Below are 12,693 nucleotides of genomic sequence, written 5' to 3' on the forward strand. Positions count from 1 at the left end.
CGAAGAGAATCAACGGTGAGCCAGCGAGATCGCTTCTGTGATTGCTGAGAAGCGAATGAAGCAGATTTCACAGGAGAACAATCAACGGGCAGCTCTGGGGCTAAAGACCAGCAGCCCTCTGCGGAGGGGCCCTGGGCTCACGGCTCTCAGCCCGGGCCCCAGCCAGTGGGGGTCTCACGCCACTGAGGCATGTCCAGACGACTGTCCCCAAGTCAGACGAATCACAGACCCCACCAGGCGCGCCCAGGTCGGCGCCCCCAGGTTTTCCGTCTCCTGGCTCAAGTCAGGCTACACACAGCCTCCTCTGTGCACAGAGGGCTCGGCTCGGCCAGCGGGGTCCTGGGCACTGTTTCGGCCTATCTGGGACCTACTGGCTGGCCTGGGGCGCGGCCAACTAACACACACCGCTTCTGGGTCAGACAAGGCCGGGAGGTGCAGGCTGCCCCTTCCTGGCCTGATCCCAGCACACAGCCGGGCTCCTCTCAGGAAACCAGTTTCACGGCTATCCCTTGTTTTCAGATTCAAGACAACTCAGATTTAAAACTTATCTGGTTACAAAGTTAAAGAGTCCGCGCACAGCATGAAGAGCAAATCCTGAAAATTCCAGGTACTGGTCAACATTCTGCGCTGGAGGGAAGCGGGGTTCCTGCCTGATAGGGTGCTGGCTGCTGACTGCACTGTGCCTGGCGATGCAGACACAGACGGGAGCCCAGGCGGGACGCCCCAGACAGGCCCACGCAGCTCTGTGCGCAGCTCGCTCAGGGCCCGAGCCCCTGCTGTCTGCCACCACCGTGCGGTCAGCTACAGGCGGACCAGGCCCACACGCACGTCCTCGGGGATCGCGTGAGCACACCAAGTCATGCAGAAAGCTTAGTGAGCCCCAAGGCTGGTCTCTGGGAGGACAGCACCCACGCAGCTGGAGCGATGCTCCGCGAAGGAACATTGGCCAGAGGTCAGCCCATCCGGAAACCATCAGCAAGCAGGACAATAATAAGAGACTGACTTTTTTCGGGCCTCCCTGATGGCGCAGGGGATAAGTCTCCACACTATGAAGCTATCGCCAGCCACTGCGGCCTGAGTGCGAGCCCCAGCCAGCCACGGAGCTACCCACCTGGCGCAGCAGACCTCTCCTGTCTCCCCCGCTGCTCCCCTCAGCAGTGGATTTCAATCAGTCTGCCTGTTCTGCTCCCCACTCTGTCTCCGGTGGATCCTCTCACCCCCCACACCTCTGGCCCGCACCCAGCTCTCATATGCATAAATAAATAAACCTTGAGAAAAAAAAACTTACTTTTTTTGAAGTTTACGATTTTTTTCTGCCTGTCCTCCCAATTTGCTGAGTCCCAAGGCATCCTGAGATGAGTTTTCTGTCTCTGAAATGCCACCTACAAGGAAGCAGAGTGGCTCAAGAAAGGAGAAAATCAAGCTGGCCAGCCAGGCAACCAGCGTCCCCTCCACAGGCTCTGCCGGGGCCTCAGGAGCGCTTGGGCACAGGCCTCAGCCGCTCACCAGGCGTGAAGCCCCTGCCAGCAGGCACCCCGGCATCAGTGCAGGCACTCAGGTGGCGGGAACCACCCACCTTGTCCTAAGGACTCCTTGCCAGCAGGTCCGGGCCGGCCCTTCTCCTTCTTGCCAAACAAGCGGCCAATGGAGGACTTGATGCCCTTCTTCTTGGGGGCCTTGTGCAGCGAGTCCTGGCTGCTGTTGCTGCTGCTGGGGTTGCTCACGGGGCCATCCTGCGAGCCTGTCGAGCTGAGGACAGAAAACCACCTGAACAAGTGCCGTCGCCCACAGCTGTCCCCGTCGCCCCACGCTGTTAACACGCCTTCCTCAAGCTCCCGGTCACGTGAGCCCCGACACAACCATGTGGACACACAGCAGGGCCCAGGGGTGCGACGCTGGGTACTATTGTGGGAAGCAGAGGGGCTGATGGATCTGGTCCTCAGGCAGGCCCACGGCAAATCACCCAGTGTGGACAGCACAGCCACCGGCCTAGGCGCCTCTTGTGAGCAAGGACGCCCGTCTGCTGGCAGCCACGCCAATGGCCTCCTGACTGGCCATGACAGAGCAGGGCCCGGCGCAGGGTGTCCACTCTCACCGACCCAGGCGCCTCTCACTGGGCACCACTGGGACAGCACAAAACCTCAAGAGGAGGCAGCTGGAGGAGCAGCAGAGGGGACAAGACAGCGATGGGTCCTGGGGAAGCGCTCCACGGCAGGGCAGGGAGGCAGCGCTCTCGGCTCACAGGAACCAGGCTGCCCAGGGGCAGGGGTCTCGCAGAGAAGCACCTCCGGGCCAGCGCCTGGCAACGCTCCAGCAGGAACAGAAGTGGAATCTCAGGGGACTCAGGGGCTCCGAGAAGTGACGTTTTCCTAGAGCCGCAACCCTGGCCAGACACGCGTCCTGCAGGACTTGGCCGCGCTGGGTGGGGCAGGCGTCCCAAGAATGCCCTTTTAATAAGCTCAGCTGAATTCTCTGGGACCCCTTGAAAATCTCGGTTCTGGCTTTCTCCGCCAAGGGAGGATCAATGCCTGGGAACAGACCGCCACAGCGGGGGCTGTGCAGATGGCCGCGCCCTGCTCCTTACTTCCGGACGTCCCTGATGTCCTCGTGGCTGACCGTGTGCGGCGCGCCTTTGTGCAGCCTGTCCAACCTCAGAGGCCGCGGGGAGGCCGGGGGGGAGGTTTCACATTTGATGGTGGTCTTGTCGTCACGTACCTCGTCTCGGGAAGCCGGCAACTGGTGGATGGAGGCAAGCAGAGGATTAGGCAACCACAGACTGTGCCCCCAAAATCACAGGCTTTACATCATTATCACACACTGCTTCGAAAGCCCATACGCCATGCTGTGCGCCGAGCCTTTAGTCGAGAGTCGCCTGAAGGGCTGTCTCATGTGAGCGGGAGCCTGCCGAAGCCCGCGGGCCGCAGACGGGCGCTGGGGGTGTGCTCGTCCTGAGCCAGCTCTGCACCCAGAATCCTCTGCCACCGCGGGGCCCCACGGAAGGGCCAGCCAGGAGCTGCAGCCTGCCTGAGAGCACACACGGGGCTCCTGCAAGGCACGTGGGAGGACCAGCGCCCCTCCTCTGGAGAGAGGCCAGCGAGGCAGAGCCTCTGCACGGGGGCATGTGGGGTACGGCCGGGACCCAGTATCTTTTCTAATAATGGCTGAATTGCTGTACCTATAAGAAGTCCGAGAGTGAACCGGGACAAACTCTTTACCCCAAACAGATGTGTCTGCCTTGAACTTCTTGATATTCCTTGAAAATGACTGACCGGGGTACTTATAGGCAGTTGAGAAACGAATTTGTTCAGTAAGGCCTTGACGATGGAAAATATGGCCAGTCGTCCCGGGTCTCATGAAAAGGTGATCTCCTCCAACCTCTCTTTTCTTTGGGGGGGGGGGGGGGCGGAATGTGAGGGTGGAATGGACGGAGGCAGTGGCCACAGAACTGCTGAGCAGATCAAGGCCTCCGGGGTCCAGGCAGGGCGGCCTGGTCAGCTCCTCATGGAGATCAGGCTGGGCTGGACCTTGGGACAGGCCAAGCAACCCCCACAGACATGGGGCTGGGAGAGGCTGCCGCAGGCGGCGAGTATGGGGGAGAGCCGCCCCTGTGGTGGGCATGTGGGTGCTGTACCCCCTCCTGGCTCCCGACCCCACCAACCAGACAACAAAGGTGCCTGCCGAGAGATCCCCAATGTGAATCCGCGGGGACAGGTTTCAGACTCAGGTTAAAATGACTATGTAAAAAACGAAGCCCACACGGAGCAGGCTGTGGGGCACGGAGCAGGCTGTGGGGCACGCTGGAGCAGCCACAACCTCGATGCAGCCAACAGGTGGCAGGAGGTGGGCCCTCCCCAGGCACCTCCCTATCCTCGCCTGCTTCACCACGACAACTCCCAACAGGCCTGCAGGGGCCAGGCAGTGAGCCAGGTGGGTGTCGGGCACAGGAGCAGGCGGTACTTCTGGAGGCAGCTTCTGCCCCCTGCCTGGAGGGGGTGCTGCTGCCCAGGAAGCGGCCAGGGCAGCCAGGCCCTCCGGAGCACACTGAGGGGCGGCTTGTCGTGCTCGTCACTACACCAGACAGCAAACCAGGGGGCAGCCACACACCCAGGTGACCGTCACCGCCAGCGCTAAGTGATCCAGCAGTCGCCACTGCCACTGGGTGCCCCCACCCCCACGCTGGCACACACGTCATGGCTCTGGCCAAGGGACAGGGCCGCAGCACTGTCCTGGGAGCCTCTGGCTGGCTTGGGATATGGGCCTGGCCTGTGGGCCAGAACACAAAAGTTAGAGGCCATTCTGGTGAACAGTGCTGTCCCTGCACTGAGCTCCCTCAGAGGCCAGCTCACTGTCTCCTGGCCCTGCCTCACTGACAGGGGTGCTGGGCAGGGGTGAGAGCACCCTGAGCCACAGGCGCTAAGTGCTCACCGCCCCCACCTCGGGGCACACATGTGGCCCGAGGCTCAGGGTCACGTCTGGGAGGTGTTCTAACAGGGGCAAGGCAGCAGGTTCTGGGGCTCTCGGCACAGCCAGCACACCCCACGTCCGTACTCAACGCTGCTGGCAGGGCCACTCGCGTGGGATCCCCAACACCACACCACAGCATGCTGCCAGTTTCTCGCTTCTACAAACCCAACGCCTGGGCAAACAAAGCACGCAGCCAGGAGAGGGCAAACGAGGAGGAGGGTGGAGGCCTGCCCCGCCCTCCATGAAGACCACCAGTGGCTGTCCCCTGTGCGGCAGCCGCCCACAGAAGTGGCGGGAGTGTCCCGGCCAAGGCGCGCCCCCTCTGCATCCCCATGGGCGGCAGCACCCGCGACGCGCGGTAAGCAAAGGGGCGTGTAAATCACCAGGTGTTTTACCTTTCTGCGATGCTTCCTTAAATCGCTAGGCTGATAGATGCATGCAAAGAAATAAAGAGAAACCAGATTTACTGCACACTTTGAAGTTACAAGTTCAAGAATCAGTACAGGCAAATATATTTTTTAAATGGCAGGACAGATGTAAGGTACTATTTAGAAGAGTGTTTAACTGGAAATAGAATATTTTTTCATCGCACAATTTTAAACACAACGTGTTAGCATTTCATAGAGGAACAACATAAATTACTCCCCAGGGAGATAAACCCTATTACAAAACAAACGCTGTCAGTACACACGGCGTCTCACCTAGCGGAGGGCCCTCGCCTTGTCCACGCCAGGCCACGCCCCTCACTTTCTTTCCTCAGCGAGCAACACGTTATACTTTACAATGTCACTCTGGTGAGGAAGCCGCTGCAAGTCCCCTTACACACTCGTGTAAGATCCTTACCTAGAATTTGACTTACAACGTGCCCAGCATAAGGGCGCGGCTGGCTGGGGAACCCTGGGAGCGCGTGGAGAGCAAAGGCCAGCAGAGCAGCAAGCAGGGTGGCCGCGCTGTAGGTTCCAATTTTAATTTTTAAGAAAGTCGACTACAGGCGTGGGTGCAGGGGTTCGGCACGGCGGAGACCTGGCCTCGGCCACGAGCACCAGAACCAGAAAGCGCATCGCCGTGTGAGGCTCCGGAGGGGTGGCAGCAACGGGCTTGTTTTCTTATGTGAGGCGCTTCCACCCACGAGTCAGCCAGACCCACGCAGAGAAAACCCCCTGGACAAGCCAGCTGTGTCCACAGCGGGTTAAAATCCGCCACTAGTAGGGAAGAACCACTTTTTAATGAGAAATGAAGATGAAGCCAAACCCACTCGTGAGCGGTGAGCGGTCAGACACAGCCGTGTCCACACAGTGGCCATGGCCGAGTGCGTGGCAAGGAGGAAGGGGCTGGAGGAGACTGGCCGGGCAAGGCTGGACAGCAGCGAGCGAGCAGGCGGGCGGGAGGCAGACGCGGCAATGGAAAGCAAGACAGAGCGGATGCACCGGCAGCCCCGCAGGGAACGACAGAAACAAGGCCTGGAGTCTCCACCGTGACTGACTGTCCCGATGGCACCGGCACGAAGCCACGGTGACAGTCACAGAACTTAGCACATGGGCTAGTCAGCTAGGGTGTCAACTGCAGAAAAGGTGGCAGACGTCATGGTGGGCCGCAGCCTGTGCGCACACTCAGGCCGCCCCTTGCCACCGCGCGGATGTGCAGGGGACCTGGAGTTGGGCCTTCCCCTGGGCTGCAGAGGCGCCGGGCTCTCTGGGGTACTGGCACGCCCGAAGCTCCCACAAGGCACTCAGCCCACGGGCAATCCGCTAAGGAGCACCGAGGGCCATGCCCCCGGAAGCAAGCTGGACTGTGGCCCCCCGTGAGAGCCGGGGACCGCCCACCTGCATTGGGACCCCACACCTCATCAGGACACAGGCCCAGCGCCCAGCTAAGGCTCAGGCGTGGTAAGTGCGTCTCTCCTAGAGCCTTCCCCCTGTGCCGGGACAGGGCCCTCTGTGTGTCAAGGAAGGTCTAGAGCTGCCACTTCGTGCCGTCACTCAAACTCGCGGTTGGCTTAACTACGTGTTGGGGAATGAAGCGACTGAAAATGGAAGTTGAGAGTAAAAAATGACAACAGAAATTATAGCTAAAAGTGGAAAACAGGCAACGGCCTCACCAGTAAACAGGCGATCAGCTCAGAGCACCTAACCAGAGGTGACAGACCACACAGCATCCCTTCGGGCTAGACATGTTGCCACCAGCAGCCCTGAGGTCGCTGCATTTCTAGATGCTGGGAAGCAAAGACGCGCATCTGCTCCCAAGGGGCCTGGAAGCAGCCTGACTTCTCATGGATACAGGCCTGGCTCCCCGGGCCCGAGGCCTCATGGGCCTGACCCTGCACCCGCGCCCTCCTGTCAGGCCCCAGGGTCAAGACTAAAGATGGCACTGATGCCGTCCTGTTGGCAGGCGGCTGCCTATCCTGACGCGCATTAAACCATCCGTTCCTGGAGGATGCACGCTCTCCCCTGTGGCTGTGGCCACTTGCCCGGCGCCCACGCTGCCAGGCAGTGTGGGGGTCCTCATGTCGCCCCGCTAGCACCGACGTGCTCGCTGATTTTAGGAGCCTCGGGCCTCAGCGGACGGGACGCACCTGATTGGGGTGGGGAAGGAAAGCACCCGGCAGCACCCAGGCCGACGCCAGGCATGCGCAAGAGGGGGCAGTGGGCGGGAGGCCGCACGTACCAGCGTCATGATGCCCAGTCTGTCCACCTCCCGGGCGGGGCTGTGCGGGATCCTTCGGGGGGTGGACCGGCCACTGTTGGGAGGGGAGGAGCCAGCAAGCGAGGAAGCAGGATATGGGGGAATGGAGCTCATTGATCTAAAACGACCAAGATTGTCCAAGCTTCCGCTGCCAACTCTGCTCTCAATCTCCTCCGCCCGCTGCTCTGTGTTCTCCTTTTCTTCTTGTATCAACCTAAAATAAACGAGAGACAGGCACCCCCTTCAGAGACCAACGCCGGGTGTCAGGATAAAGCCCGCATGCATCTCTGCCAGGAAGGCCGGGAGCCAGCGGCCCACTGGGCGGGACGGCCTCCCTGGGGCTGCAGGGCTGCTCCCCACGACCCCGTGCGGTGTCCCCCAGGGGCACTGCTTTTTGAGCCCCGCTGCACAGAGACGTCAGCACTTCACAACACACGCTCCCTGCTCGTGAGCAAAGCTGCCCACTTACTGATCTCTTTTTCAATCGGAAATCAGGAACGCTTATGTAAATAAAAATAATCAACCGACAAAGCAATCAGGAATTTTCAGGCACTTAATTCTCCACAGGAGCTGGCTTCCTTAAAGGTTGAATTTGAACAAGACAGCATGATGGAATTCGCTAGCAGCCTCGCCTGAGGCTCTGGGTTCACGACAACCGTGCTGCACGGATGTAGGACTCAAGGCCAGGGCTCCCCTCCTAACGGGCAGTGCAGGTACTTAAGTGTAGGTGCTTAAGCGGCAGTTTTAAAGGCCGACTATGCAAATAATTACCTGGTATTTATTACCTAGTAAATGCAACTTCCTTTCCACTAAAGTTCTGCTTATGTTCCAAAAGTAACTAAAAAAAAATCTACAAGGTGGTGGGTGCGACCTGCCACTCACACCAGTGGGCAGAACCCACCACTCACGCCAGCACAAAGACGGCATGGAAAGTGAGCTCCTCAGCCAGAAAGCACCTTAGCGGAGGTCAGAGGTGGGGCGCGGGCGGGTGGGAGAGAAGAAAGGGGCCAATGAGTACAAACTTCTAGTCATAAAGTAAGAAAATCCCTGGAACGTCAGGTACAGGGCAACTGTAACTGTAACGCTGTACCAGATACCTCAAAAAAGGTCACGTGACATAACAGGATCCTGCAAACACAAAAGCTGACTGCAGGACGCTTGCACCCCTCCAGCCTCACTGGGAAAAGACCTTTCCAAGCTCTTCGGGGCCACCACACAGCCTGCCGACTGCCGCAGCCCCTAGAGCCCCTCGCCACCCTGCCCGCATCACCTCACACGCCCTGGTCACTTGCTGTGGGCCCACGGCAGGGGCAGGGCTGCCCCCCCCACCCCCCATGTTGCTAGACAGATGTGCGGCCACTGCAGGCCTGACACCACGCCCCAGACAGAGGCCTCTGGGCTCCACCGCATTGGCACGTGGAGATATCTTCTCTAACTGCTCAGAAGCACCTTTACATGCTGACGGCTGCAAAGACCCAAACGCGGATCCTTAGCCGTCAGTGTCTGACAGAAGCGCTCCTCACGGCACGGTGACGGGGCAGTGCATGTGGAAGTGGGACCTGCCTCAGCTGCTCTCTTCCTGGTGCCAAGTGACATGCCCCAAGGGTGCGGCAGGTAGGATGCCGGCCGCGTGGAGACACAGAATGCCATGTACCACCGGGCACCTCGGGTGCTTGGGGTTCAGCATTCAGGGGCCACACAGGCTGGGAGGGGTAGAGGAAAGGCTCACCCTCTCACACCCAGTGACGCGCCACCATCCCCTGCCTGTCAGCTGCACTGAGCTCCCCTCGGTGCTCTCCAGCGGGGTACCAGCTCTGGGGGTGGGCAGGACCCCTTCCTCCACAGACCTCCAGAGAGGCAGCGGCAGCACAACTGAGAGGACACCCGGGTCCACAGAGGAGCCTCCGAGGGGAAGTGTGGGCCTTGCGGTCTGACCACAGGCTGAAGCAAGCTTTCCTTTCAGGGACCTGGTGATTGACCCCAGCACTCGCGGGCCTCTCCCAGGAGGGCAAGGTTCCTGCGATACCTGATCTCTTTGTTGATGGCGTCCAGCTGCTCCTGGAGCATCATGGCGAGCGTCTGGGCATCGGCCTGCCCGCTGGGTGACAGCAGACCCGCCGAGCTGAACAGAGTGTCCCTGTCCTCTTCGCCATCAGACAGATCGACGTCGCTTTCGAAGGCTTGTGCCACGTTGGCCAGGACGCTAGCTTGCTGGGCGCGTTCCCAGTCCTGCTCGTTCAGCGTCTGCACCTGCACACAAGGACGCCAGCGCTTAGCCACAGCAGAAACAGCACCGGCCACCACAGCAACTTCAAAAAAAACTATTGGAGACCTAACACATTTTGAATAGATTTTGGAAAAATCAGTTACGTTTATAAGCTGCCGACGCCGTGAGGCGATACTCAAGAACGAGGGGGCGATCATGCTGTCCTTCGGGCCTCCTGCCACCCATACCTTGTCTTCCTGGGGTAGGCATTTCCCCAGGGCCTGGGCCACGCAAGCCGCCCTGCTCCCGTGACCCCTGTGCCGAGCACACCGTGCCCCTCGAGGCCCTCCCCCATCACCACACCTCGCTGTCCGGGTGGCCCATCTGCTCCCGGGTCGCTCCCACCGGTGCCTCTCCCGTCTCCCCTCTTAAGATAGTAAGCAGGAAACCGCAGCACCTCAGCCCCACATCTCCCCCAGCAACCACTGCCTTTCTCTGCTCCCGAGAGGTTGAAAGTTCTCCAGAGACCCAAGGGCACCCACCTCTCCCCACTGCTTCAGTGACCCCCACCCCCTGCTTGCTGAGTGGAGCCAATGAATATGCAGATGCACAGACGCACGCCAGAGAGGTCCCATTTTACCAGAACTTTTGGTCTTAAAAAAAAAGGATAGTGGGCCTCCCAGGTGGCCTAGGGGTCAGTCTCAGGCTGTCATCACGATGGCCTGAGTTCGATCCCGGCCAGGGTGTGACCCACAGGGCACCGCAGACCTCTCCTGTCTCCCCGCTGCTCCCCTCAACAGTGTATTTCAGTGGATCCGCCCGTTCGGCCCCCTACTCTGTCTAGTGAATCCGCTCAGCGTCCCCACACCCTACACCTCTAGCCTGCACCCCAGCTCTTCTATGTGGAAAAAAAAAAGTGTGACTTTGAAAAGAAACCCTTGGCCAGAATAAAGAGGAGCAAGGAGGGGGAGCGAGACCGTGACTCAGCAGCATGGGCCCCAACCGTCTTGGGCCGCAGGGAGAGGGCGGCCTTGCCTTGGAGGGCTCATCGCGCAGAGCGGCCAGCCGGCCCTTCTGGGGACGCCGCAACACCGCGCTGCTGCCGTAGGGGTCTGCGGGGCCGTCCGCCACCGGGAACCGGAAATCGGGGACGCTGCCCAAGTGGGGCCGGCTGAAACAGGAGGGAGAAAGATCGTGATCAGAAGTGAACTAACTCTGTTAGTCAAGCCAGGACCAGCCAATCTGGAGAATCAGCAGCTTCCCAGAAAAGGCCTCCGGGGAGGACGCCTCTCTCGCGGGCTGCGGCGGCGTCCAGTCTCTTCAACCCTGCCGGGCGAAGCTGTGAGGCCCGGGACGCCAGCGCAGTCACAAAGCTCAGGGACGGGCCTGACACCCTGGAGGCCCCCAGGGCAAGTGCGGTCCCAGGCGACCTTTCTGGGGGACGGGCCCCAGCCGGCACACCGGCCTTCACCTGCTGTCACTCCCTCTGATCAGCGGGGCACCGGTGGGTCACAGCAGCCGTCTTCATTCCACCTAATGCACCCCAGAGGCGCCCCAGCCCCTCTGAATGGCAGAGGTGATGCCATCTTTAGCGCCCTGAGTGCAAACAGACAAGCAGCACCCCGACTGCCCATCAGGCCCTGGGCAGGGCGCCCGCCTGAGCAGCGACAGTGAGGGGCCTGCGCCTTCCCAGGTGACCCAGAGGGCAGGGGTGACCTGCCAGCTCATCGACTTTCAGTTCACACACACCTACTCAGGGCGCGTCTCCCTGAGCGCCCCACGGCCGCCACCGTTTGTACCGTGTCGCCTGGTCCTGGCTTGCCCGCACCCTCGCGCCCGCCGCAGCCAGTCCCTCCCAGGCTCTTCTCCAGACGCCTGGTCATTTCAGACGTCCATCGTCATCTTTCCCGCTCCTCGGCCTCCTCCCAGCTGAGACCACAGAAACGAGGTGAGCAACGTCACCATGGAACCGTGGAAACAGCCGAGACGTTCACCAGCCACCTCCTGCCACCTCCCAACCCCATTCTGGGCCGGCTGTGACACGCCTGCTCCGTTGCTACAGTCCCAAAAGCAGACTCTGCACGTCACGGGCACAAACTCACTAGCTCTGTCTCCTGGAAACAGGCCCTTGCCGCCGACCGTGCCCTCTCTGCCCCCCGTCCTCAGAGCAGCCACTGTGGCCTGGGCATGGCCTCCAGCTGCCTCTGAGCACCAGAGCAGAGGGCTTCTGTCGCCTCGCCTGCCACTGCTGACACCACACTCCAGACCGTAACCTTAAGAGCTGCCCGCACTCTGCCACCCCTTGAAGGGCCCACGCCAGCCCCACCCATCACTCAAACTTCTGGGGTGCCGGACTCGGTGTCTGCTTCCTCGTCCCCTCACTTGCTCTCTCCCCAGGGCGGTGCCTGGGGTGGTGCCTCAGCACACCAGTGACACCAGCTTTTCCCAGGGGGGTCTCAGTCAGTCGACCGAGTGGCTCTCTGCCCTACTCCTCCTCCATGCAGCCCTCTGCAATCACAGGCTCTTCCTGACCCTCCATCCCAGAGGCCCTGGCTCTGCCCTCACTGACGTCTCGTTTCCAGGTGGTGGCTTGGGAGGGACAGCACCAGGCCCCTCAGAGGCCCTTAGTTAGCAGGTATAGGTCCGTGTGCAAAGGCCCGAGGTTGTCCTGGGCCCGCTGCAGGCAGAGCCTGGCTCTACAGGCGAAGACTGTTCCAGTGAGCCACACACCCACCCTGCAGAGCTGCACTCTCATGCGACGAGAGTTTTCTACAGGACAATGAACACTGTGATCCCTGCATGAGAGTCACTGCCTCTGCAACATGAGTAAGAAAGAAATCAGGACGCTCGAGCTTGCTAGATTCCTCCCCAGCCAGGTGAGTCTCTCCCAGTCAGGTCTCAGTAGACACCTAGAGACAATGTCACTCACCCTAGAGGCTCTTAAAATCCTGTGACAGGGGCCTCCCTGGTGGTGCAGGGGGTAAGTCTCAGCATGATGAAGCAATGTCTAGCCACTGCAGCCTAAGTTCCATCCTCGGCCAGGGAGCTGACCCACATGGCACATCAGACCTCTCCTGACTCCCTGCTGCTCCCCTCAGCAGTGTATTTCAGTGGATCCACCTGTCCTGCTCCCCATTCTGTCCCTGGGGAATCCTCTCGGCCCCTGCACCTCTGGCCTACATCCCAGTTCTTGTGTGCATAAAAAAAAAAAATGCTGAGACAGGCATGGACTGCACCAAGCCCACAGATACTAAGGCCGCTCGCAAGCGGCTCCCATCGCAAGGCCACGCCAGGGGAGCGCCGGTCCTGTGCAGCATGTCATCTCCCACCCTGGGCTGCCC

General features: G+C 60.5%; 1 protein-coding gene across 3 annotated transcripts in view; it reads right to left on the reverse strand.

The window, feature by feature from the left end:
- The window catches only part of PPFIA1 (PTPRF interacting protein alpha 1), a gene marked incomplete at its 5' end in the record, with an annotated part of 52,138 nt that overhangs the window by 13,666 nt on the left and 25,779 nt on the right, over positions 1-12,693 (reverse strand). For 2 of the 3 annotated variants that reach the window (XM_084248273.1, XM_084248272.1), the window contains 7 exons: positions 1,289-1,382; positions 1,577-1,749; positions 2,585-2,736; positions 4,860-4,889; positions 7,129-7,360; positions 9,173-9,396; positions 10,388-10,523. In XM_084248273.1, the coding sequence (XP_084104399.1) occupies positions 1,289-1,382; positions 1,577-1,749; positions 2,585-2,736; positions 4,860-4,889; positions 7,129-7,360; positions 9,173-9,396; positions 10,388-10,523 (1,041 nt within the window). The remainder of the gene's footprint in view (positions 1-1,288; positions 1,383-1,576; positions 1,750-2,584; positions 2,737-4,859; positions 4,890-7,128; positions 7,361-9,172; positions 9,397-10,387; positions 10,524-12,693) is intronic. The other variant, XM_084248274.1, reaches the window with a different exon arrangement.

This window comes from Talpa europaea (genome assembly GCF_964194135.1).
Source record: "Talpa europaea genome assembly, chromosome: 1".
Taxonomy (NCBI): domain Eukaryota; kingdom Metazoa; phylum Chordata; class Mammalia; order Eulipotyphla; family Talpidae; genus Talpa; species Talpa europaea.